This window comes from Plectropomus leopardus, chromosome 16 (genome assembly GCF_008729295.1).
Source record: "Plectropomus leopardus isolate mb chromosome 16, YSFRI_Pleo_2.0, whole genome shotgun sequence".
NCBI lineage: Eukaryota > Metazoa > Chordata > Actinopteri > Perciformes > Serranidae > Plectropomus > Plectropomus leopardus.
This window is the reverse complement of record NC_056478.1, coordinates 24,578,192-24,605,723: the sequence shown is the minus strand read 5'-3', so window position 1 is coordinate 24,605,723 and position 27,532 is coordinate 24,578,192. Positions and strand designations below refer to the sequence as shown.

General features: G+C 38.8%; 2 protein-coding genes across 2 annotated transcripts in view; one reads left to right on the top strand and one right to left on the bottom strand.

Moving 5' to 3' along the window:
- The window catches only part of xrn2 (5'-3' exoribonuclease 2), a 49,247-nt gene extending 28,398 nt beyond the window's left edge, over window positions 1–20,849 (top strand). Inside the window, exons 26-31 of the mRNA XM_042503818.1 lie at window positions 849–917; window positions 2,530–2,658; window positions 4,544–4,653; window positions 16,430–16,490; window positions 18,400–18,619; window positions 20,473–20,849. Of these exons, the coding sequence (XP_042359752.1) occupies window positions 849–917; window positions 2,530–2,658; window positions 4,544–4,653; window positions 16,430–16,490; window positions 18,400–18,619; window positions 20,473–20,535 (652 nt within the window). The 3' untranslated portion in view covers window positions 20,536–20,849. The remainder of the gene's footprint in view (window positions 1–848; window positions 918–2,529; window positions 2,659–4,543; window positions 4,654–16,429; window positions 16,491–18,399; window positions 18,620–20,472) is intronic.
- Window positions 20,850–21,612: 763 nt separating this feature from the next.
- nkx2.4b (NK2 homeobox 4b) lies at window positions 21,613–23,703 on the bottom strand. The gene is made up of 2 exons (XM_042503817.1): window positions 23,099–23,703; window positions 21,613–22,380 (listed from the first exon to the last, which is right to left on the bottom strand). The coding sequence occupies exons 1-2, from the start codon at window positions 23,604–23,606 to the stop codon at window positions 21,719–21,721; spliced, it is 1,170 nt and encodes a 389-aa protein (XP_042359751.1). The 5' UTR covers window positions 23,607–23,703; the 3' UTR covers window positions 21,613–21,718.
- Between the last annotated feature and the right edge of the window lie 3,829 nt (window positions 23,704–27,532).

Below are 27,532 nucleotides of genomic sequence, written 5' to 3'. Positions count from 1 at the left end.
TTATTTAGTGTTTTTACCAGTTTAAATCACCTGGTCCATTTGTTTTGGAGAGGACTGACCTCAGCAGATAATTCAGCTCCTGGTAAAAACCTCCTGAACAGTGAACAGTAAAGAATCTCTAATCGGGAGTTCACACTTGGCACATGGGAAAAGTTTCAACCACCTGCACTCTGCAGTCTCACCGCTGGATGTTAATAAATCCTAAACACTGCTCCTTTAAACTGTAATACATGCTAAGGTGTTCCCATTATTTTGTCCACCCCTTCTGTGTGAAGAAAAGCTGCAATCTGAAACAAAGTGAAAAGTTAGAAATAAACACAACAAACCTTTGTATGTAGTTTAAAATCACAGTGCAGGAGTCACAACTGACAGCAGTACTTAGTATTCTGTGTACATATACACATACATATACTTTATGTAAACAAACCATCTCAGGCAGATATCTTCATGTTTTCCCCCTGTCTTGTATATTTTGTCACTGTGATTCGCTTCCATCCAGATATTTGCAGCGCAGCTCCAAAGCAGATTATTTTTAGAGCCATCACAGTGTTGAGCTGTGTACCTAAACACCCACCTTCATTAGAATAATACAAGTGTGCAGCCTTTTTCTGAGAGAGAAAAGACGTCCAGGAACATGTAGAAAATGACAGGGTGAAGTAGCCGTGGCAGGTTGGAAATGACAATACTCCATCACAAGTATAAGCTTTGAACATCAAACATCACAACCTCAGGATCTCAGTGTTGAAGGGGAGGTTTCTGCTCTTAAAAATGTCCCTTTTTAGTAAAAATGTGAGCTAATGGAACTCTGTTTGTCCTCAATTGAAAGTGATTTTTCTTCTCCTTTCCAGAGTGAAGTTCAAGGATCCCCAATATGCAGATGGCTTTGTGTTTAAGGCGGTCCTCCTTTCCGGAGCCAAGTGAGGCTTTTTGCTTTACTAAACTTTAACTCAGGAATACCTTACAAAATATTAAAGCTTATGTCTTTTCTGGATAGAGTTTTTAATTTTGCACTTCTCATTTTTAAAGGCTAGTTATATTTTATGGTTTTCCTATTGTTAAAACCAAGTTCAACAAAAAATAACAACAAATATATAGTTATATATATATATAGTACATTTGATTGGGAGTATTTTCAGCGGCAGAATAATCCACATTTGTTGCTCTTGTGAGTATTGGAGGCCACAGGGCGGAGTTTGTAGGACTGAGTCAAAATAAACTACAGTGTGTGTTCATGGTAATGAAGGAACATGTTTCCCAGTGTAACAGCGAGGCTCATTGACTGTTTTTATAGTTTTTGGACAACAATGGAGCTCTATGGCAAAATACATCAGGCCTAGATACACAAGCAATACTTGTCATTAAATACATTCACTGTTGTTTTTTTCATGGGATTTGTCGACCATGAATATAAAATATCACCAGACAATCACAAAAATTCACTGTTGTCAGTGGTGAGTCCAGTTTTGCTCAGTGGCTTTTGCTTTGAAATGCAGTTAAGACTCTTACTGTAAAGGACTTTTTTTACATCACTTCCTTTGGACAATGTCAGCAGAGGATTTTTTTCCCTATGTCATACAAGAGGGACTGCTGCTATACCGAAATTCAGGCCAAATCCAAGGTTTGTTATGACGACTGTCAATGTAAGCTAATAAACCATTAAATATAATTGACGTTAAGTGGTTTAGAACATCTGTAAAGGCCCTGACACACCAAGCCAGCGGTCGGCTGTTGGTAAATGTTGGGCTGTCGGTGAGCATCTGTCGCCCTAGTTGCTGCTGTGTGTCCTGCATCACTGGCCCTCATCAGAATTACTGGGCTTTCTTTCTGCCAATTTAACATAATGAATCAGCGACAGTGAAATCACTCTGACACTTCAGCCCAGCACACAAAAAGAGAAACAGAAGTAAGGAAAGTATACAAAGTCAGGAGAGAGTGAGGTGGAAACAACCGTGTTATATAAGGTAAGACTGTTTTTCTTTAGTCACTGAGCTTTTCAGCTGAAAGCGTCAAGACACTAGTTGGCCAGTTACAAACTGCCACTGTCTGCTGGTATTCAGGGGTATTTACTTTGACGCAATTGCAGAACGTATGTGCTTGCTGGCTCTTGACTGTAATTTAAGCGGTGTGTTCATATGCAACTTTTTAGAAAAGACAGGTGATGTTAGTTGATGCCGTCGGGGTTTTCATGCTGCTAGTTCTCTGATGTCTGTTATATAATGTGCATAGTTGAGGGTCCCAGTGGTGTTACACTCTGTAGCAGCACTTGTGGAATGTCACATGTCCAGTCAAATTACTTGGTTGAAACTAACTGGTCTTTAAAATGCTCATTTGGGTTAAGGTTTCTCCAAAATACACTAAGTCTTCTGTTAAAAATGATTGAATTAACAATCGTGCAAAAACACTTGCTACGTGTGGGGCAATGATCTGAATATTTTCATTATCTTTTATAATCAGAGTACTTATTATGTATCTGTTCATTTATGGCTATTTTCTCTCTGTATTTTCTCACTAAAATCTTTTTTTTGTCAGGATCCCCAATAAGGTCCTGAAGCCAGGGGACTGGGAGAAAGGCAACAGGGAACCATGGAGACCCCAGCTGGGCTTCAACCCAAACAGACAGCAGGCTCACCTGGACCAGTCCGGCTTCCGGGCTCTGAGGTAAGATTCTCTGTTACTATTCATTAAATTGGTTAAATTATAGAATAAGTCACATCTCCCTCAACAGGGTCTGATGAAATTATGAAATCATTATTGATAGAAAGATTCCTGTTTTTATATTTGCTTTCTGACCAGTGAAAGAGAAATTTGGATTAAAGTTTCTCTTTTTTAAAGGTGAAGAACATGAAAATAACACAAAAACAATACAATTGCTCTCAGTAAATTTTCATATAATTCATATGCAGACAGGCAGTTAGATTTTAAGGCCTGTGCAATTTCTATATGTCAAAAGGAAATATCCACCAAAAGCAGATTTAAAAGTTATTCGTTTGTCCATTTACATTTCAGTGTAAAACATCATATTACTCTTATGAAATACTCACAGACAAACAATAGTAGATTCTAAATCCCTTGTTATTTTTCCATTTTCCACAGCTTAATAAATGGGCAGAAACACACACCTGCTTGTAAACCATCCCTGCAGGATGTGATGATATAATTTTATAGTAACGACTGATAAACAATGAATGCTGATTCTGCCGTGACTCAGTATTCAGATTTGGGAGAAGAGTACAGTATTTTAAAATGGAAAATGTGTTTAAATGTTTGTATCCCCCCCTAACACTCCCCATTAACCAGCCATCCTTGATTATGATCTAAGCTCTCTCCTCCACACATTGATATTATCATTAAGGAAATGTGAATAATTGAACATCTGGCTGGGTCCGACTGTGGCGTGTTTGGGAATTAATTATGCACGGATTTGAAGAAACAGAATGTATTCCAATTTTTTTCTTCTTTTTGCTGCTAAACCAAGTCGTTAATTCAGTAATTCAGGCTGTTATGTGCCTTGATGGGGCCACACAGGCAGGTGCTCGGAGGATGGTTAGCAGAAAAACCTGGAGACAATTGTAGAAAAGGATCTTCATTAGCTTTGATTTTAGAGTCATTGACTGAGGGGTTTGTGTTCAGTCCAGTCTGAGGCATGAAGCCAGTAGTGGACTGTTGTACATCTTTGATACAATGGAGGTTCATGTTTGAAAACAGCTACAGTAGAAAAAATTGATACATATTTTTGAAGGTATTATAATCTACATGGGCTGCAGTTATATCCATTCACACATACACACCATTGACTGGGGATCAAACTGCCAACCTATCAGTTAATGGATGACCCACTCTACCTGCAGACCCACAGCCTTCCTTCAAGTCATATAAATCTGCAGGACTGTGTCCTTAAATTAATAAAAAATATCAGTAACCTAAAACACGTTTTATAGTAGTTTTAAGTTCCAGAAGAAGGTTTACAATTGTGTATTACTTGAAAGATCTTCTCTAACGTATTTATTCCAGGTTGTCAGCGTCCATGAAAAATCTAAAAATATCTTTAATATCATTTTTTCAACAGTATCTTAAATAGCAGTATCCCTAGATAAAAATCATTCTCACTATTTAGGCCATAAAATAATTGTATTTATGGATTAGTAGTAGTAGTAGTAATAAACTATTTGTACAACATTTTTCAAAACGAAGTTGCAAAGTGCTTTACATGGTTTAACCGAAACAAAACCATTTAAGGACTGCAATGAAATCAAAATCTGACAATTACAGCAATACAAAAATAAAATGGAAACTGAATATGCAAAAATAATAGCAAAACTAAAAAGCAATCACATCAAATAAGCACCTGTTTAATAAGTTTGTTAAAACGCTGCTACATTTTCAAGATGTGACTTAAAACATATTAAGAGGCTTTTGCGCTCTGACGAGAATTCTGGTGTGGATAAGGATAAAAACAAGATCAAGGTAATAAGATAAAAATGTGACAAATCTTTAGCTGTTAATGAGATTCTTACAGCATGTCGTCTTCTCTTTCTTCCCTCAGTCATAGTCTGAACAGAAACCAACATGGCGGAGGACAGTACAGCAACACCCCACCGCCGGGCAGCTACCAACAAGGAAACTACCGTCCTCCACACCACCAGCCTTTCCAACGTAAGAACTCGTTTCATCTCTATTTCCGTCACGAACACTGACTTACACTGCTTTTCACACTCACGTGCACGTGCTGCGTTAGAATACCTGGCTGAGGCCAGGCAGTCCTGCACCTGTCGTGCTGCTGTTGGTTGCTGCAACGAAGCTACCAAATGTTACAGAAGAAAGCAACTCAAATCATGGGCTGTGACCAAAGCCACCCCCAGCAGAAAACAAAGCTGCTTCTGTGGTTGAATAATGTAAAATAGACTGTCTTGGTGTTGTTGAGGTAAAGAAGTCAATTCTCCTATTCTGTAAGACATACAGGTCTTACCCACCCAGACAGCCTCGGACAGCACAAGCTCATCACAAAACTAACAGATGAAATAAGCTAATCGTCGCCTAACAAGCAAGAGTAAGTGTTAGCAAGCAAACCATAATCTTACAGCTGACCTGTGGGTCTAGTCGACTTGTGGCTGGCTGGAATGATCAGTGTGGTGATCAGCGTCTTTACTGAAATTAATGTACCAGGTGAGGTAAGCTTTAAGTCCCAAATTTAGATCATATTTTCCCAGTCTGCTAACTAATGATGCGGTGATGATGAATTGTCGAGTCTATAATTTCATTTTACCCATTCTCAAAATGTCCGCAGAGCTCAATTTGGAAATAGATAAAGCATGTTATTTCCAGAACTGCATCAATAAAGAAGGAATATAAGACTAATTTTGGCTCTTTTGACAGTATTTGTAGTGACTAGTCTAATAATAAGTCTAATAGTGAGAGAAAAAGTTTCCCCCTGAATGTTTTTATGCATTTGTGTCAGTGACAGCTGTGGCTGGAGGCATGTTTTCAGCTTGTCAGTCCGTCCATCTGTCCTATTAGGAAAACCTTGAGGGAATTTCTTCAGAAGTGGTGTAAATGTTAACTTGCACACATGGTTGAACTCATTTCCCAGCACGAGGCAACTAGTGGCTGCCACAAAATACTCTCCATCTCCATTCAAGCAGCACTCAAATATTGTTAGAATTAATCGACGTTGAGTTTGAAAGAGAAACTGAATAAATAAGAGATATGAAATAGATATAACCACTTAAACATTTTCACTGGCCTCCATGCTGCATTCTACTGTTTACTAACCTGTTGTCCAGCCCATCTGTGACATTGAACATGACACACCAGAAAAAGAAAAAACACAGAAGGCATACTCCTCTGCTCTAATGGCAATGGGTTAGGACTCTGTTGCCTATTTGTTAGAGGATTTTCCCATGTTTTTTTCCTAAATTTGATTAATGGTTTTCCACATAACCACAAAGCTCCATTTACAGTCATTCATTCAATCAACAATTATTATTGTTTATGAACTCCCCACCGGCAGTACATATCCCACAAAAGAAGCACAGAGTTGAAATTGAAAAGTGTAAAGTCGTTAAACGAATCTTAATAGTAATAAAGATGAGTAAAAAATAAAACAAAAAAATAATAATAAATAGAAAAAAGAAAATAAATAGGGAAGAGGGAAAAAAGCTAGAAAGCAAGACCATTATGTTCAGTCCAAAATATTTTGGCAGGCTAGGATTTCCCCATGTTGATTTTAGATGCCTGCCTTTAAACTGTGGCGATTGAGTCGATCTTCTGTGCTGCTCATCTTAAGATGTATGTGAAGCAAAAATACACTTAATAGCTTTTATTCAATTCCTTCAAACCTCACTACATATATATCATAAGTGTGGACAGACATGGATGTAAACTCCAACTCCATGGTTGGAGGAGGCAGTTTTAACCTTTACTTTTTTGAGATCATAATGCCTCATTCTTGTATAAATCGCCTGTTGTGTTTTACTGGAGACAGAGGGAAGACAGATACAGTGAGGGACGGACAATGACTGTTGGTGTCTGTAGAGGATATTTTACACAAGAAGAATTTGATAAATTGAGAAAATTTATTAGTGGATGTGTTGTCAGATAAAGATGTCCACTTAACTCAGGACAGTTGGATCAGTTCCCTGCACTGCAGCATTTAAGACCAGGAAAACACACTTATTCTCGATCATAATTAAAAGACCCGAAATCTTTAAAATGTTCAGCTACAGTGGAGTGAAAAATGTAAACAATGTCAGTACTTACAAATAATCACTCAGCACTCTGCCATTTCATTAAAAAAAACTTTTTTTCTGGTACCAAAGAGAACTTAACTAAAAAGATATTTTAAAGTTTTGTTTAAAAATCAAGTGGACCTTGTCAAACTGCTCCTTCCAAGGTCATGGGTGATCTTTGAAACTGTATAAATTGCTGGATTTGCAGCTTCAGCCTTGTACTGAACAATGCAGTTTTATTTTCTTCATTGTTATTATTACAACCCTCTTTATTATGTCAGTCCTACTAAATTCAGCTAAAACATCTCTTTGAAGAATATCTTCCTTTTGAAAATGTTCTCCCACCTGTCCTTCAAGGGACTTCACCGTGAAGCTTGTGAAAGTATTTTTTTCCTTTTTGAATCACACATGAGAAATGTTACAATGTTATACATTTTGCATGTTTGTGGTTTCTGTGCATTCCCTTTGTTCCTTTTCAATATTTCACTATCTTTTTCCTGAACTTTACCATGTTTTGTCATGTCAGCCTGCTGGCATTACAGCGCTGCACTCTGGACTCGAGGCGTCGATGTAATCGAAGTAGTCTTCATGCAACGTGCGTCAACGCGTTGCACCATTTCACACAGCGCCCACCATGACAGCGTGAGCAGCGCTGATCATGTTGTTTTTGTTTCACCGCTTGTGTATCAAGTCAGAGCCTGCACACTGCTCGCCTGAGCAGCGCTTGTCAGGCGCATCTGAGCTGCGTGTCAGCTGAAGCACAACTAGAGAAATGGTGGTTTTCCGTTTTTTTTACGCATGACGCTCACGTTAGTTGACTCTGTTCCACTTTATACTGTGGTTTAAAGTCTCTCTCTGTCACAGAGAGAGATTCTCACAAAGATGTTTGTTTTACCTCAACTTCCTTGCTTCCCTTTCAAAACAAAAGCTATCTGACTGTGTCTCTGTGGACAGAATGCCATCAGTTGCTGATACAATGCATTTTATTTTGAAACATTTCAGGATGAGTTTGTCAGCTGTGCAGGAGCTTGCATAACTTCATAAATGAGAGGAATATGTGCTTATAAATATGAAAATACAGCACTCATATCAGCAGTCAGCGGTATGCCTTAAGGCCCAGTTAAGGCTGGAGTATTGCAGATGCAGAAAGAATCTACTAGTTATAATTATTTCTGTTAGAGAAAAGTTATAGTGTTATTCAAATTGCATTAATTTTACTGTAAGGTGTTTTGTTGGACTGCTAGATTTGAGGTTTGTTACTTTAACAAAGAATAACTGTCTTCTCCTAAAAGTGAATTTTATATTGATTTATTCATTTTGCTGTTTGATTGCTAAATGTAGATTGCACTACATTCATTTTACTTGAGTAGAACAAGCTCTTGCATTAATTTTATTTTGGAGAGACTTTATATCAGACTGTAAAACACAGATTACCAGTTAAGACTGGGCTATTTTTTCGGGGGGGGAATAATGCCCTGCGGCGTTTTAAAATGTTATTTTCAGTAAATTAATCGATTAATAAAAAAATAATAGTTAGATCAATAAAAAAATAATCGATAGATTAATCGATAAGAAAATAATCATTAGGTGCAGCCCTAGTGTATATATATATATATATATATATATGTATATGTATATGTTTGGACCCAATATTAACCATCAAAATCAACTGATTGGGCTGTTAAGATAGGACAAAGTGTGTCCCTAATGCTATGTTTTTGACCACAAAGCTCATGCGCAATGCACCCTGGTACATGAAGCCACAGCCAGTATGGCTTTGTGATCAGGAGAACTCAGCTTTCTCTGTCGTTGTAGCATGTGTTGAGGAAGTTACTGCTACAATTGACTGCATTTATAGACCTCTCGGGCTAAAAAATGAAGCCAACATGGAAGTGCCCAAAATTGCAGATCCTTGAATGGCCACTTAATGCATCTCCATTTAAGTGTTGGTCATACGCTTGTTACCATAGTTACGTCGTCACGGGCTTGTGTGTGCCTGCTGCTTGCCACAAAGCATCTCGACTGAACGTCAGCTAAATTTGTATTTTGTCGGAAAAATACGCTTATGATCAGTGTCGGAGCCCCATTTCAACACCAAATGTATCGCTCCGTGTCATCGCTGTGTACGCCGAGAGCCACAGACAGCCAGCATCGTGTCAGCTAACTAAGCGAGATAACACAGTGCCACAGCTAAAAACAAAGCATATCATCGTTGAAGCCAGCTCAACTTTTATTTGTACGTAGTGCGTCACGCCCGTCCGCAGCGACAAGTGTCGGGCGTCAGTTTTACACTTTATGTTACTGACTTCCAATGAAAATGTTTTGTAGCCTGCTGGTGTGTCGCTCATACTGTGAACGAAACAAGGCTGTCTCCGAGTCAATAAAGGGTGAATTTTTCATCCTTTTATATGTTTTCAAGACTTAAAGTTACATATACCTTAGAGCGTTGCCAGACTGAGTGACGGGGGGGTGCTGTCTGTTGACAAATCGCTACTACGGCAACAACCTTCGTCAGGTAATGTAAATCTCTAACTAACTAAGGAGTTGGGTGTTCTGTTTTTTGGTGTTTTTTTTGGTAAATACATTTTGTTTTGATATTTTTAAGCCTGTTTTTTGCATTTCATTATTACAGTTAACTTAAGCACTGTGGTAGCCAAGCTAGCAACTAGTGTTATGGTTAGCTCCACCCTCTCGTCTAAATATGGTCACTTCCGGCTCCAAAAATGCAAGATGGTGACAGCCACGATGCAGAACTAGAGGCTTCAAAATGGGAGTCCACAAAGTCACGGTGGCTACGTCCGTTATTTTTATACAGTCTATGATTTATACTCAACTCTGCTCCTACAACCACATAAAAGATGGTTAATTTTGGCTTTAAGATGCAAATAAACTTGGTGTATATGATTAAATTCCTGCTCTCCGTTTATCATGTGAGGGACAGTTGAACGTCATTACATGTGGAAGCAAAATCTCTTTCTCCTAATCACGGCATGTGCTCGGCCTCGGCCCCGTGGTCCTCTGCCAGCTCTTCTCCAGTTTGACTTTGATGTGCCAATTTGCAAGTAGATGAATAATCTCATCTGCCCACTGATGGCGTGCGGGGGAGTCACAGCTATTCTGGTGGCACTTGATGCAAATGGGGGGTTTTGGCTCCTCCGGATTGCGGTAGCACCTCCCCTGGCCTCTGCCGCTCGTTCTTAATGTTAAACTTGCTAATTAGCGGTCCAGGATATTCGTCTTTTTTTTTTTTTTTTAATCTCTATATTTTTTCCATCATCGTTGGGAAAATTATTACTTTAATAAATAGGAATCTTTGTAAATGTTCAGAGTGGCTCGTCTGTGATTCACAGCCTGATTCAGGTGATTTTTATCATATCAGGTTTATGATAACTACTAGGTGCCTCAATGACATTGCCAACTGATATTAGATTTGGTATCTGCATCATTTCAGATGTTTAAAGTTGAAAATCTTTTCCCTCGAACAATGACCATCATATGCTCAACTTTGATCTAAAAATAAGACTTTAACTATCAGAAGCTGGAATTATTCAACTTGTTTTAATATTTTTATTATTAGTTTCTGTTTAACATTAATGGGAAAATCTGGATTTAACCTTCCATAATATTGGCATCCCTAAGAATGTTATTATCCAGGCAAGTGGTCTAATTCTGCAGCAGGAGGCCGGAGACTTGCTTTTGTCCAGATTACACTTTCTCAGAGCCAATCCTCTGCTGGGCCAGTAATCACTGCAGGCTTTGCTGCTCCGGGCTTTTGTGATTTTTTCTTTTTTTTTTTTTGTGGGAGAAGGGGGAGGTTGCTGATTAGCGTTGTGGGGCCCTGGGCTGGTAATGAGACTGTCGAGTGTCTCGGCTGGACACAGTGGCCCCTCTGATAAAAGCATCCGGGAGGATCCCGTTTGATTTGGTGTGTGATGCGCTCTGAAGAGGGTTGAAACCAAAGTTAACTTCCCCCTTTGACGGCGCTGCTACCTCCTGCAGTGATGTGTCAACACGCTGCCTCTGCAACATGCTGCAGGGCTTTGTGCGCCGCGGCCGGACCAGCTGGTGTTTAATAACCAGCCAGGGAGTCTCTGCTGGTGGCCATTATTGTCTTTGACACACAGTGACACCAAATTTTAACCAGGGCAGCAAAGTAACGGATTGATCCAGCGGCCGCAGTGGCTGATAAGCCTCCAGACTCCCCAACCACTTGAGAATAACAATCGCACATAAATGGCTTCTCACTCTGGCTGATGGACCAACTTCAGTAACTAGAACTCGCATACACGTGACCTTGGTGATGACAGGAGTCTTGTTCTCTGCATTTTCACAAAACTTTGCTCTGTTGTCAGGAAGAAAGTCTCAGATATGTTTTATAAAGCATTATCTTAACATTTTTAAACTTTGAAACAGTCCATGTTATGTTCGTCATTTCTTTTCTTATTCTTTTACTGAAGCCTCAGAAACAAGCTCTGCAGTAGGGTTGTAGCAATATACTGGTACCTTTATTAAAATTATTTTCAAACTTCTTATGCATACTTTAATTTTAAAAAATAGTTTTAAGTCTTGATTATAGTGATAAAACATTTGTTCAGCCAAAACTAGCCCTTCTGTTTTCATTCCTTTAAGGGTCATTTTGACAGATAATAATAATAATTCTGTATTATTGTGAAACCACAATATTTTGTAAGACTGTTATCATACAATGAAAATCTCATACCATTTCAGCCCTACTCTGCAACCTCAGAGATTCAGCTTAAAAATGGCGCATCAGGACTTAAACTCAAACATTTACTGAAGGAGGTTAGGACTTATTACAGGAATTGACAACAAATCAAGTTTTATTGACTCCAAGGATGTGATCAGAAATGAAGAAATAGGTGATAGAAGTTTGAAGCTTACAAACTTAACATGTATGAATAGTTTCGTTGTATATAAATTGTGAGTCAAACAACGTTAAATGCATTGTACATCATCTTTTGTTGTTGTTTTTTGTGATTTATAAGGCTTGATGCATCAAGGTTTTTTGAGTTCTGAACAAAATGGGTCCATAGTGTTGAATTCTAGATCTTTGGGGTTTATTATTTGACTTAGCAGTTCCTGATTTAAATCAACATTTTGCTTATTTCAGACAGAACTCATGTACAGCTTCAACACAGTTAAGAAGTGTAGCTTGTTAGAATTTTGACCGATTTTTTAATTTAAACAGGAGGTTGGGTATCATATGGTCCAAATGATTATTGGTATATGTTGATACAAGAGAATTCCTCTGATTTTGCCATAGCTCCCTCAGCTGTCTTTCATTCAGAGGTTTTAATCTTTTCTAAAACGTATATTGGGTTTGTGAAGCAACAGTGGCAGACGAAGTTTTGTGAATCCGTCTGTGTGCAGAAAAGTTACTGTTCTGCTTCTGTTGTTGGACCTGAACCAGCTGTGTGGGAGCTGAGTCAAATAGTCGTTCAACTAATTGAAAAGAGGTGGAGAGAGACGTTTAGTTGTTTAGCGCGGTTGTAATCCCCACGTTAATACAGTGGACACAGCGTGTTTTAAGGATTTAAAGCGTAATCCTTTGTTGGCTTTTGTCCGGCACAGACTGGAGGTCTATACACTTTCAGATCATTGTTAATTAAGAAGATTGACAGGTGTCCACTTGTAATTCTCTCTTTTGAGTCATCGCTGGCGATGACGAAAAGAAGACCAGAGTGTTGTGGAGTTATAATTGGAGTCCAACTGGGTGGTCCACTTAAAGTTTGTTGGTGGAAGAGATCATCAAACATGAAAACTGAATGACAAAAACAAAATGATAATGTGCTGACAGCAGTCTGCCTGCTGGTTGGTAATTGTGTGTTTGCTACTTTTTTGTTATAGAGGACGGCTGGAATATTTCCTGCTTCACTTTCCTTTTATCAGTTATCAGGTCATAAAACAGATTAATTGAATATTTTCTTCCATTTTAATTACTTTCATGGCTTCCACAATACTTAAGTCTCCCTTGAGTGACTAAGACTCTTCTGATATTTTACATTTTATAAGAATCAAAAATTCGATGTGATCCAGGTTCCTTTCACATAGGACATTTTACTTTACGTTTTTCTTTAGTTATTTGTAATGGTTTTAGATAATAGGATAATAATGTAGCCCAGAGTTTTTTTCTTTTGGGTTCAGATATTGAAATGGAAATAAAACCTAGTCTTAAAACAAGTTTCAGTGGCACATTTTTGTGTCCCATGATGGTCTACAGTAGATGTTCAAACTTTCATTTATTGAAAACAAATTAGGTTGGAAACGTGTTGCTTTGGGTTCAGCATTTGCAGTTTTTGAATGTCAGTACGCATGTCAAAATGAGCTGTTTTAGCTTTATAAGATTGACTTCAAACAGGAAAAGTGTTGACCAAAGCTGGACAATACGAAAAAAACAAGTCTAAGGGTTTTTAGCCATGCTAGCAACTCTTAGAGGTTACACTTTGAGACGACAGTGCTTTGTGCTAATTAGTTTTGCATGATAATCTTTGCCATATTCACCATCTTAGTGTAGCAAACCAACATTAGCTAATTAGCACCTCACACAAAGTACAGCTAAGGCTGATAGGGATGTCATTCAGTGTTCCCACGGTCATGGAAAACCTGAAAAAGTCATGGAATTTTACAATCACAATATCCAGGCCTGGAAAAGTCATGGAGCAATAAAAAATCATTAAAAGTTTTGGAAAAATCCTAGAAATGTGTCACATGTAATAAATGAAATTATATTAATGTAAAAAAAAATGACCTTCAGTTCAATCACATCACAAAGAATCAATCAAGCAGATTCAGTTTTGGTTCCCAGCTGGATGAAAAACCTGAAAATAGTCAGGACAGTCATGATTTTCTCTCCTGTAAGCATGTTCAGAGGAATTTTTCTCCGGTGCGTTGGTCCAGTTTTTTCAAATGATCAGCTTTGTTGTGCATGACAACAAATTGAGTCTCTTTGAGTTATTTACTGTTGGTTGAACAAAAGATGTTTTATGCACAGAACAAATGAATTGAAAAAGAACAACAGATTTAGGTTTTCAACTGATCAATTTTATTATCGGTTAATATGCCAGTTATCTTCTAGATTAATCAGTTAATTGTTTGGTCTATCAAATGTTCCCAGAGTCCAGTGTGACATTTTCACATCTTCTTTACCCAAAAGTCCAAAACCATAAGATGTTTAGCTGACTGTTGTTAAATGCGTTTCCATCCACCTGTTTGAGAAACCAAGTGAAAAAGACAGAAATTCAAAGAAAACACTCAAACACTTAGCTGAGGTGGGAAAGTTTGTGTATTTCTGTTGAAAACAAAATGGAAACAGACCTGGTGAATAAACGATGATGCATTGGAAGCATGCCCTTCAACCGTCACAGAATAGCTCAGATCTGTGTGGAGCGATGAGGAGACTGACCTTCTTCACAGTAATACATGAAACCAATGAAAAAGTCCTATTTTCTTCATGTTTCCATTGTTGTTTTTCATAGTTAGAGCTTTGGCGTTTGGAGTTCATAATTGACCTCATCTTGCTGGGTCCTCTTCTCCTGCAGTGATTCAATGGCCCCGATAGAGGAATTAGCTCCCCCAACTATTTATGTCAATACACTCAACTCCTAATATTCTCATTAGTGAATGGAAATGAGCATTAATTAGCATTTTAGTTTGCAGGTTTTCTTTAAAATTAGTGCTGCTTTTATATTGAAACCTGACTGCAGAAGAACCAGAAGCAAGCTGAGAACAGAATATTTACTCTAAGGGGAACGATTATGCTCCTTTTCAGGGTCATACTTGTATTTTGGCTTTCTAGTAGAACATGTTTACATGCTTCAAGATTCAGAAAACACATTATTTTCTACATACTGTGTTTGCTCGAACACCTGTCGTTGCCATCAGTCTGAGACACTCCATTTAAGCGCCTGTCTCTGTAAGTCCCCCTCCCGAAAAAGCCCAGTCAGCTCTCATTGGTCAGTGTTTCCCGGTCTATTTGGATTAATAATTCAAGATCCCTGGAGGACAACATACATCTGATTTTTGCGATATTTCGTAACTGAAGGAAACAGGACTACACAAGCTTAGTGACATGATGGTCAAAACTCGTTTACTGATCAAAGATGATACCAAGATGCCGAACCACAGGTTTGATTTTAGAGTGTAGTGGACCAATGAACCGATCAGCTGCTGAGGTAAACATATCAGGACCAATAGAAAGTATTTTGTTTTTTTCAGGGTTTAAGTGGAGGAAATTATAAAACATCCAGTCTTTGGTTTTCGGGTTTGGCGGAGAAATAGATCTGAGTTTTATCGGCAAAACAGTGATGTGACACGTCTCAGAAGTGGCTGAACAAATGACCCAGAGGAAGCAGGTACACTGAAAAGAGGGTTGGTCCAAGGAGCGACCCCTGAGGAACTCCACACAGCAGGGCAGCTGAGGAGGATACAAGACTGTTAATAAAAACATAAAAAAATGTTTATTAGAGAAAAAACTTATGAAACCGAGTATTCAGAATGGTTTACATCATTATTTGAAACTTTGGCCACATTTAATACGAACATCCATCACTGTAATATTATGTGTATATGTCAGGAACTAAGGGAAAGCAAACCATTTACTTTCTGTCTACGACTTATCGACTAATCTAATTTTTTCAGCTCTAAACAAATAATTCAATCAAGAAAACAATAAGTCACATCCCTAGTTGTAAATACGTGAAATTATTGTTAAATTAATTTTTGGTCATACCACCCAGCCTGATAATATCTACACTCAGTATCGGCTTCTGTTAACTCCGATCGGCTAAATCCTAATTTTTACACCGGCTCCTTCCTAGGTTTGTAACTCTGAGCCTCGGGTTCCTTTTCATGGCACCCTTCACCCACCCTGAGCTGAGCCACTCAGCAGGCCTGCCCCTATAAACAAACAAGTCCGCGGCTCGCAGCTGGTCATCGCCTTGGCAACAGTGAATCTGGAAGAAGCTGTTAGCTCCTTTTTTTTTTTCTTTTTTTCTTTTTTTTTCTTTTTTTTTTTTAAGTGTGTCTTTGTGAAGGGCTTGCAGCGATGGAACCAGGGTACTTGAGGTGTCCACAATGCTGCCGGCTGAATGCTTATTTCATTTTCTGAACAAAAAATGCAAATGTGGCGCTCCCGCTTTCCCTCGTCTCCCACCCTCCACCTCCACCCTCCAGAGCCGCCGCAATTCGATGTTTGAAAGAGCTTAATTTTATCATGACAACTGATTCGTTCTGAATCCATGACAGAAATGAAATAGTTTGTATTTTTCTTTTTCTTTTCTTTTTTTAATCTCCAAGGTTAAAGCTGGCCTGAATTGGGTTAATTAGTATCCATGTTTAATGTCAAATCCTTCAAGTTCTGGCTTCTAAACAGTGAAACTGTAGGATTTTCTCAGGTTTCATCACAGTTTAACTCTAAAAAGTTGACTCTGATGATGTGAATGTGAAGTGTTTCTCCTTTTCTTATGATCCTGTTGAGTGTTTAAAGTGAATCTCATGTTAAAGTTTGAGGAGAAATACAAAAGAAGAACGACCTTCTGGTACTGCTGGTTTAATAGTGTATTAAAAGGTCAAATTGTGGAAAAATTTTCATCCATGGTCAGTCTTTTTCCTCACTGCTGCTTCCTAAACTTCAAACTTCGCTCAGCAGAACCACTTCTGAACATGTCGTCTTTTGTTCTCCGCAGATTCCAGACAAAACAGTTTGCTGGGAGGGCCTCCCTCCTTCCACCAGCCACAGTACCCAAGGTGAGTAGGCTGCCTTATCTGCTTAATTTTCTGATTATTGCTGGAAGTTCATGGTTAGCATTCTGGCATTTCTACATTGGATATAAACACAGTTTTTAATAAAGGGGGAAATATACTATTTTTTATCTTTTAACTCTGAAATATGAGTAAGTCTTTGTAATGTTGTCAACCAAGGACTTTATCAACCCCTCCATTGAATGTTGGTTTGATATTGTGCCTTTTTTAAATGTAACTTTGCAGGACATTTCCACATCCTTTCCCTCAAACTTCACTCTGTGTCTTTCCTTTTTCCAGTCACAGTGTATTTAAGATGTCAAGGTTTGTGGTTATTGTAGATTTCACTCTGCTTTCCTCCATCGAGTGGCTACGCTGCCGCCACTGCTGCTGCTGCTGCTGAATTAAGATTTCTCCCAGTCGCTCTAAAACAAATTTCTCTCGAGGAGGTTTGTGCAACTTAATGAGGCATCACTAATGCTGTTGGAGGCTGCGTCGTTCCCTGCGCCGCAACAGTCCGGCTATTGATTCTGGCTCCAGACCCCTCTCGAAAGTCCTAATCAGGTTCTCTAGTTCAACTTTTTCAGGCCCATTGTGGCTCGGTGTCACCTCAGGTCAGTAGTTATTAGCGGGGACTGAAAACAGTTTCTTTAACTACTCAGGACCGGACCGAATGAAACGCAGGAGGAACTTGGAGGAGAGGGGATTATCGGTTAAGTCTGGCGCTGGCCAGAGTGTGACATGGTTCAGTAATGAGGGATGGGAGCTGCTGCTCTTAGTTGTTTCTCTCTTCATTGTTACTAAGAGGAGACTTTTAATATCACTGTTGCATTGACACATTGTCCGGCGGTGGGTTTGGAGGGCCGTGGCGTGCCGAGTCTGCGCTCGGTCCCACGGACGCAATGCGGCCAGCCTCATTTTCAGGGATGAGGGCGATCCGAGCCATATGTGAATATGGTTCATTTCATACTCTGTTCTTTCATGTGCATCTTTGCAAAGTCATCTGAGAGGAGAGGCTGTTTTATCTCTTCGAGAGCTCGATCCCTCAGTAAACGCCTGTCGATGGGGATTTTAGGGAGGTCACTTCAAAGCTGAGTTAAACACCACCTCGCTGTTTGGATCACAAGGTCCAGCGTTTTATCAGTTGGTGGGAAATTCCCCCTAAAATGACCATCTAAACTTCACAAGTGTTGAAATCAGACTTGTTTTTGTTTTGTGTGTCTGTGTGTGTGTGTGTGTGTGTGAGATTAAGAGCGTTAAGGATGGGAAATGTTAAAGACGATTCAAGTAGGGAAAGTTGATACCGCTTTACTTTGTGCTTTCCTGATTTAAATGATAACTTTGCTCAGTTTGAGCGATATTTTGTTTAGTTTTTTTAAATCCAATCGTTTGTTATTTAGGAGTGAGGAGGGGTTGGAGCACAATGGGAGAGGCATGTCAAAAAATGTAAGCACTGGGGAGGTTTTTATTTTGGCATAAGCCAAAAAAATGTCCTTTCTGATTCGTCCACTCTTGGTTCTATTAATCCATGTTGGTTAGAAGTGTCCAGCCAATAGCGTGTGTCACTTCTCGAGTAAAAGCCCATATTTATCAGAAATAAATTGCAAGTGAATTATGTCAGCATGCTGTAACACTTTCTAATGGCCCCATTCTCTCTGAAATAACCATCTGTGGGAAAGTATTTCTGTGGTTACCTGAAAATCTCACATTATATAGTTTTATTTTATACTTTCAAGTCAGTGTCGAACTGATTTAACATATTCAGGGGTGTTTAAATTTCCGCTGCAGGTACTTCTTCTTTTTCCAAGGTCTTTGTTTCCACTTCAGACAAAAACGCAGCTCTTAAAATACGCGTTTTGATTTGCGACCTTGTCAGGAGTGTACTAAAACAGGTTTGATGTGTTCGTGTCTCCAGGCAGCAGCAGCAACCGGCGTACGGGGGCAGCAGGGGTCACGGTTGGGATCGGGCCACGCAAGCACAGCAGTCGGCGTACCAGCAGAACATGAGCCGCGCACAGGGAGGGGCGGCGGCAGGCAGCTACCAGCAGCGCTTCGATAATCGTAGAGACGACTGGCGCGATCGCAGGGACGATCGCAGAGATGATCGCAGGGACAACCGGGGACAACTGCATCAGGTAAACACTTCAGATCTGTTGGTGATATTTCACTACGAGTCGCTTCAAAAGCATCACGTCTGTGCTGACGAGCTGTGGGCGGAGTTACAGTTTCATGTTCAACATGACATTGTTGGGAGCAGGCCGTAATTAAAAACTAAAATAAAGTTAATCACAAAAATTCAGATCTTTGAACTTTCATTTCCTGTCGTCTTATTGATAAAAGTTGTAAAGAGCTGAAGTTTGGTATCTGCGCAGCTTTTGTTTCAGAGCTGAAATCTGATTGGCTGTTGCTGACTGATGATGCTGAACCAGTCCTCCCAGTTCCCTTAACTTGTTAAGAAACAAATGAAAGCCCTTTGAGATAATGTGTCTTTGTTGCTAGTGTGGATTTTTAAAGTAATTTTTTCAGTCTTAACTTTTAATCCATTTCTTGTCATTTTGATTTTCGTTCTTTAAAAGAGCATCATGTAAAGTTGGTTTTAAACTTCGTAAGAAGTTTGATTCTTTTTGCTATATTTACGCTGCATGTTATTTTTGTCATTATTTCATCCGTTGATTACTTTTATGATTCATCGCTTCAGTCAGTTAAATGTCAGCAGAATATAAAAAAATGCTTGTTTTTGCCAAATGACGGTTTAAAACCTAAAAGATGCTCAATTCAAAACAATCACGTAAAACGGTATCAAAGCATGAACTGTTCTGCATTTTTGCTTCATAAATGACTCAAACAATTATCAAAACATTACTTCTGATTAACTTTCTGTCATTTTACAAATTATCAACTAATAATTTCTGCTCCATTGCCATTAAAGGTTTTCTTGATGCAGTTTTCTTAAATCTAAACAAAATTTTCACTTTTCAGTGTGTTTCAAACAGCATCTGACCTTAATGAGACGCTAAAACTCACCGAAACAACTCAACAGTTAGAATCAACACACATCCTGCTGTCCTCTGATTGGTCAACTGCTACTTTTCGTTTTGTAGAACTAGTTTTAACATTTGTACTTAGAAGTTGTGTCAGCGGTTTCCTCAAAGTTTTCTGCTTCGTATAAAACTTTCAAATGAACTGGCGAGAGGAGATTCAGGATCACATTAAAACATTTCTCTTTGGTTTGGTTTATGTGGATAAAGCTGAAGCCTGTTTGTGGTGGAACAGTGGTCTTAAACGGTGGTACGGCAGCTTTAAAGGGTCAGTTCACATATGTAACTTGGTCATTGATCATGCAGAGATTTATTACTCCAGATTTAGATTTTTGTCTCTGAGGTTTCACCTCACACTGATGGACGTGAATGGAATTCAGTTTGTGATACTTACAAAAAAAAAAAATCTCATAATTCAACAACAAATAATCTGAATTTCCTACAGACTTGACTGTAGGAAATGAAATGTATCAGTGGAGAATTGCTCATCACAATGAAGAAAAACATTCACAAAAGTAGTTTGTTGCTTTGTTTGACAAAAGGTTTGTTTTTGTTGTTATTGTTTTGAATTCCTATTGATCCTTGAAACTAACTCAACACACGACATGAAAAGCTTTGATGGAAGCATAAAAATAACACACTTAATGTGGTCATTTGTTTTCTTGAAAGTCTATTAGTCAGTAAATTCAAGTTTTGTTTTTGTTTATGTGGTTTGTTTTTTTTAAATCCAACATAAAAACCTTCTTTTAAAGTTCAAACATATTCTATTTGAATCATTTGAAGGAAATAAGATTAAATAGAAATAAAGAACATTAATTCAGTTACATTTGTTTCCAAATGCGAGTGTGCCGGTTATTATATTAATTATTTATTGTTAGCTGTTCTGTTATTCAAACCGTGTCTCTTTAATGCAGGACTTGTTGTAACTGTGTTACTTGTGTGTGTTTCAGGGCTACAGCTCTGGCAGAGGTTACCCTCCTCCTCCTCCATCCAGACGATACAACTGGAATTAGACTCAAAGTAATGTTGGACTTTGGGACTTTTAGGGCGGGTGACTATTTTTGGGGCAGACATGTCAATTTTTTTTTTCATTTTATTGTCTTCTTGTACAATTTTTTTCCTTTTTATTCTGCTTACACAAAAAAAAAAAAACGTTATTATGTAACTTGTGATTTTTAAGACAAGCAGCCTGTAAAACTTGTAAAATACAAGTGAGTCAAGGACAAAGTGTCCTGCTGTGCTTATTTTTGGGACAAATCTCTCCAAATGGGTTAATGTGTTGAAAAAAAAAAGCAACAAAAACGTGGAATAAAAGAATAGCAGTGACGTTGGGATTATATTTGTCAAACGGGAATTATCTCCTAATACTTTTTTTTCAAATTGACTCTTATATTTGACTCTGATTAATCAGCAAAAACACTTTTAAAAATCACTTATTTTTAAAGTGATATTTTTGGATTTAACTGCAATTTAACTGCAATTGCAATTGAAGCGTCAAAGTGGCGCAGTAAACCACCGTTTATACCCACAAAAATTGCCGTTGCTCAAAATACATTTTAAAACATTAACAACTAAAGGATTTTGCGTCTCCACAAACAAAAAAAAACATCGAAATGTCCAAACTGAAAATATGATTTATTCAATTCCTGAAACAAATTGTGACAAAGAATATTTGCTGATTTTATTCCAATGAAAATATTTCTGAGTTCGTTTAATTCCGAAACGAGTAAACGGCCACATATCTCCGCCCGAGGGTTATTCTTCTATTGCTTCATTTTGTATTCACTTTATATATAAACCTGCAATAATTTAATTTGTCGTTGGAAGCACAGTGCGCGTGCCTCATCCTGAATCTCCACAAATTAGATTTTATGGTTTAAATGCAGCAGCAGTCACACCTGTCAGTTACAAAAAAAAAAAAAGACTTAACAAACATTTGTTTTGAATAGGGTGAAAATACATAATTAACATTCAGACCAAGGCTCTAATATACAGTTTATTTTTGCACCTTATTGCTCAAAACCACCGAGTGTCTTTTGAGTCCCTGCGTGCGTAAAGGAAGCAAAACATTAACGCACGGAAAGAAAGGAAAAAAACAGTCTGGTGCTTTTTGTGTCCTCCAGCGGGTTCTTCCAAAAATCCAACACGGGAATGATGCTCAACAGGCCCGCTCCCGTCTGCCTCTGCCCGGTAACCCTACCAAGTTCTCCCGTACAGTAAATTGGAGCCGATCATGCTGTTTGTGTACTCGATTAGCGCCGCGTCCGTCTGCGTCATATTGATCTGACCGTGCAGTCCCATCGGCGGACTTGGAGACAAATCCTCCAGCTCCTCCGTGGACGACAGCTGGTTCACCTGCTGCTGCTGCGGGGTCGCTGTCATCGTCTCCCCCGAGCTGCTCTGTCGGTTTCCGGTCTGGTTGGAGCCGCTGGAGTCGTTCCGGCAGCTTTTACCGTTCTTGGAGAGAACCGGGGACACTGAGGTGGAGCGATGCGTCGTTGCGCACAGACCTCCACCGCTCCCTCCGCCGCCGCTTCCGTCCTGCAGCGGCTGAGCTGCCTTGTCCTTGGCCTGTCGCTTCAGCTTGTACCGGTGGTTCTGGAACCAGATCTTGACCTGGTTCGGGGTGAGGTGGATCAGTCCAGCCAGATGCTCCCTCTCCGGGGCGGAGAGATACTTCTGTTGTTTGAAGCGCCGCTCCAACTCGTACACCTGCGCCTGCGAGAAGAGCACCCGCCGCTTCCTCCGCGGCGCCGCGTGCAGCGTTACCATGGACTTGGCGGTGGAGTCCATCCCGGCCAAACTGCCCACCATCCCGGACATGTTCATCCCGGCGGAGGGGCCCATAAATCTGGAAACTTAGCGAAGAAAAAATCAACATTTTAATTTTTAAAAAGGACAGACAAAAGAGCTCACTGCTTAATTTAACTCAAGAAAAATCATTAATCACATCCTGAAATAATAATATCTTGCAACTAAAGATTTAAAAATAAATCAGTAAATCTAAAAAAAATAAAAAAAAAAAAAAAATCAGCCGAAAAGTTCAGTGGAAAACAAGTAAACCTCTTGCGCTGTGCTAAATCATCTCATACTTAATTTTAGGTTTATATTCTGTTATCAAAGCAAAAATATGAGCTTCTTATTATTTTAACAGGCCTACATTAATGCTTATATTAAGAGATGGAAGACTTACAACAGTTTTTTTTTTTGTTTTTTTTTTTTTTTTTTTTACAACAGTTAAACATTATGGAGCACTATAAAGAGTAAATGGAATTTAAAAATGCTGTTGTTTTTACTAAATCTTGTTTGAGCGCCACAAAAACATAAAATAACCATAATCTTTTAAAGAATTAAGTGTTTTAAAGTTACAAAACTGGATTCTGAGAAGGCCTATAGAAAGTCCTAATAGAGATCAATAATAGAATAAATTTAGGGACCATAAAAGAAACACTAACAGGCCATTGCATTTTTATTTATTGTTAGAAAAGACACTCAAAAGCAGCAGGCCGGAGCACTACATTTAAAACTTTTCCGACTTGAAAAAAAAAGCAAACTTTTAATTAAAGTTTCTCTTACTTGTCGGGTATCTGGGCTCCGGGTTGCTGTACCACGCCGCTGCCGCACCTCCGCTCCTCACCGTCTCCTGGTAGGACGGCAGGTCTCCCACGTTCCCGATGCCGCCATTGCAGAACCCTCCGACGGCCCCGGAGAACTGCGGCACCCCGTGGGGCACATGATAGGGCCCGCCGGGTCCCAGAGCGGCGGCGGCTGCTGCTGCGGTGGCCGAAGCTGAGGAAGAGGAGGAGGATGAGGATGAAGAGGAGGACAGGTGGTGATGGTGATGGTGGTGGTGATGGTGATGGAGATGAGGCGGCTGATGCTGCTGCTGCGCCTGGTGGTGGTGGTGGTGCTGATGGTGCTGCATACCGGGCTGGGAGACCTGCGGCTGCCGGTAGGCGCCCAGCTGGGACCCGAGACTCCCCGCGGCGGGATCCACACCTCCAAACCTCCTGTAGCTGTCCTCCATCGGGCTCAAAATGTCGGTGACTGAGAAGGGGGTTGAGTGCTTTGGGCTGAAGGACATGGTGCGGACACCCCGTGCTCTGGCTGGATGTGGAGGTCGGGTCTGTCCGGCGGCTCTCTGCCTGCGTCCCCCTCCCTCCCTCCGGCGTCTTGCTTCTTGCGTCTCCCTGGGAAGAAGTCCAGCTGATCGGCTGCAGGAGGAGACGAGTTGCCCTTATCCCGCCGGACTCAGACTCCAACACATGGAGGGGCGGAGCGCCGCGGACACAGCAGCCAACAATGGCAATTGACATTACAGAGGTAAGTGGAGAAAATGGTTTGGACCTACTTTCTGCTGCTGCTGCTGTTTGGTTTATGAGGTTTGACCCAAACAGGAACGCGGAGGCACAAATTCCTTTAAAGTAACAGACGAGCTTCAATTTCTGGTGAATTTACTTTGTTCAAATACTGAAATACATTCATTATCTCGTTTAATATTTCCACAACATATCAATGATGAAAACTGGTCGAATAAGGATCACTTTTATTGATCAGCTGATGTGATGTGATATAAACTTGTGTTTTACGCTGTAAAATACAAGTTTATCTTACTTAAGAAAAAATAAATTAAAAAAGGAAACTGGTTGCCTTGGAAAAGATTGCTAAATATAACTATTAATCGTAAGTGTAATTCAGATCTAAATGTTAAGTTTTCTTATATTTTTGCTTGTTTAGGCAATTTTGCGAAGTTGAAACTTAGAATGTGGAGTCGCTTTGTTCTTTCTACGTGAAAACAACTTCAGTAAATCAAGTTAGTCAAACTTGATCATGATGAAGAGGATTTTGCTAATGATGAAGTTAGATCTGCAAGTTCTGTTTCGCTGACATGTTTATACAAAAAAAGACTGTTTTGCAGCCATCAGAGTGCAGATAGAAGTCAGTAAACCAGATTTACTGAAGTTGCTAAAACTTAGAAAGATCATGGCAATTAAACTTGTCATTTTTAAGTTGCAACAACCTTACATAATTCAGTAGCCTAAATGTAACTACATTTGAAGTTAATTTAACAATAAGTTATACATAACAAAACAACTTAAGACTAATAGTTATATTTTCTTACCTTTTTCAATGCAGTCCGTTTTCTAGATTTTTTTTTTATTTAAAAGGTAAAATCAAAGTTGTCAAAATTACAGTCAAGGCTATTTACATTTAAAAACTTTACAGGGAGAATTAGGTTGTTTAAGGTTAAACTGGCTGTCCGGGACAAAAGATTTTGGATTTTTTCCCCTTTGACCTAACTTATTCCATCACCTGTCTGTTTAAGGTGTGTGCGTGCATACATACGTACGTGCGTGCGTGCCTGCGTATGGTCTCCTGTCTCAGTTTCATTTTCAGTGACGCACAAATCTGAATGAACGCTGCAATTACATTCTGTAACTCGATGCTGACTTTAGATAAAGTTTCATTCATGAATGTTTTGCTGTTAAATTCCTGCTGTTAACCCTCGTGAGTTATTTTAAGTGTTAAACTCTATGAAATAGTCAGAGCTGTTTTCTTTACATTAAGTCTTTTTTTAACACCTCTTCCACCCTTCAGCTTTAACCTCAGGACAAATCCTTTTGTTTCTTGTTTTACAAATAGAAAGCTTAATTTGTTTACTTTACTAAATGTGAATATCTTTTTTTTATTTAAAGATCCAATTTAATTATGTTTCTGCTAGTTTAGTTTTTACAGTGATTTCGTTGTTGTTGTTTTTGTTTGGTGTTTGCTTCTCTTTTTTGTTTTTTGTGTGACGTAAATTATAATAATTTATGACTCAAAAACAAACAGTAGCTTATGTTTATTGCTTGTAGAGCATATAGTTAAAACAAAAAATTTCATGGTGTTGAATGTAACTCAACAACACACAATACAACAGTAACAATAATTATACAATACAACACAATTTTAGGCTCTTTCTGTTTTGTTTATTCTTAACCAAACCTACTTTGCTATTTTTATGAAAATATATTACAAAATGTATACAGTTGTTTAATTTCTATATATGTCTCTTTAATTCTAACGAAAGTTTAGATTAACTAAACATTTCGATTTTTTTTTCTAAAGTCAAACTATTGACTTTCGAAAGATTTTATTTGCTTGAAATTATTTTCCCCCTTTTTATTTCAACCTGCAAATTCAGATAAATTACTGGAATGAGACTACAAGTCACAAGCCACAGAGGAAAGAAACGAGTGATCTTAGTGAGGAAGGGAAAACAGGAAAAAAAAGCAGATTATTCAATAATTTCCAATTTTTTTTTAAACTTTAATCATTCGTCTAAATACTTCATTTTTTTTCTCAACAGAATTTTAATAACATGAAACGTTTTTTCCACTTCTGACTGTATTTTCTGAGCAAACAGCTGCATATATTCTCCTGCTTAAAGGATTGATAATGATGCACCTTTAAACGGCGCCGCTGAGTTCAGCGTGAACAGTCCGAGCAGCCAATCACCTGCTGACCTGCAGCGTCGCGTCACCTCACGTGCTCTTTGTAGTTTTCCGGCGGCGGATTAAAAACGACTCATCGCTTTTTGCTCTCCGGTGAACCGTTCAGCAGCGGGAGGGACCGGGACCACACCGGAGCTTCACCCCCGGGCTCAGAGCTGCCGCTGCGGCCGGTGACAGAGGTAACCTGCCGGGACCGGAAACACCGGAGACAACAGCTTTAGCTTTGTGCGGTTAATGTGGCGCTGATGATGTTCGCTTTTCCGGCTGTTTAATAGGTAATAAGTTAGGTGTGAACTAGTTACAGCTGAAAGGCCTTTAAATTATCATCATTATTATTTATTATATTTTGCAAAATAGTGTCTCTGGAATACTACATTTTTGGATTTTTTCATACAGAGTTATGTATCTCTACTGTTAAATGGAAACTTAATACTTTTTAAACTGTTATCCACAGTGACTCACTGTCTAATGAGTTTAAGGTGAATTAATTCTACGAAAAATTTTTTATCTGTCATAATACATTCCTGAAGGGACATCCTGTTGCCTCTGCTGTTTTCAGATGTTAACACTACATTGTTGTACACTTACGCGTCTCAGCTTCTGTTTAATGACTTTATCATGACATTTTAAACAGTTTTTAAAAATAATATTCTGACTTAAATATCTCTGTGGTAATTTATAATAAGTGTTAGGTGAAGTAACCCTTTGAAAGCTGGATCGACATCAGTTTTCTTGTGCTGCAGATGCCTTTCGCCAACAGACCTTTGAAAACTATGAGCAGATCGGCTTGATTTCTTTCAAAACCATGAAAAAAAGGAGATGAGCAAGAAACTGGTAAAACGCGGAAAGGACAAACGATCTGAAAATTGTTTTTAAAAAGAAAGAGGGAGAGAGAAGCTTAGTTTTAGAACAATCCCAAAAATTGTAAAATTGCTCAGAAAGATATATTTATGATTATTCAAATTATAAAATGTAAAATTATGTTACAGATTGTTTGTGTATAGCTACACGCTACAATTTTAGTAGTTTTAGTAATTTTTCTTGTAAATCTTTACAATTGCTACCCCCCCTTTTTTTTGTTTTTTTTTGTTGCAGAGTTTTGGGTAATTTTTTTGTTAATGCTCATTGCCTTCTTCCCACTTTTGAAAGAAATCAAGCCAAATTGCCCAGGTTTCAAAGGGTTAATTCTGCTAAAATACGTTTTAACTCTTAAAATATCTCACTAAAGGAACATCCTGCTGCCTCTATATTATGTTGTCATACAGATTTATAATGTTTTACTGTTCAGTAACTTTATGGTGATTTAAAGAGGCTTTTTTAAACTCTTACAGTATCATAATATTCCTGAATGGGACTCTAATGGTTGTGGGGAAGTTTCTGGAGAGTTTTAGGTGAATATATTACGCGTAATTATGGTTATAATATCTATAAATAAGTCACTTTATGGTCTTTCTAATGTTGTCTCCGTAGTAGATTTAGAATATCTCTTACATCCCGTCCAGTGAGTTACTGATAA

Excerpts from the sequence above, each read along its gene's own strand:
- nkx2.4b (XM_042503817.1), bottom strand. The coding sequence starts at position 23,606 with ATGTCCTTCAGCCCAAAGCACTCAACCCCCTTCTCAGTCACCGACATT. Across the intron at positions 22,381-23,098 it reads GGAGCCCAGATACCCGACAA|TTTCCAGATTTATGGGCCCC; the intron begins GTAAGAGAAACT and ends TTCTTCGCTAAG.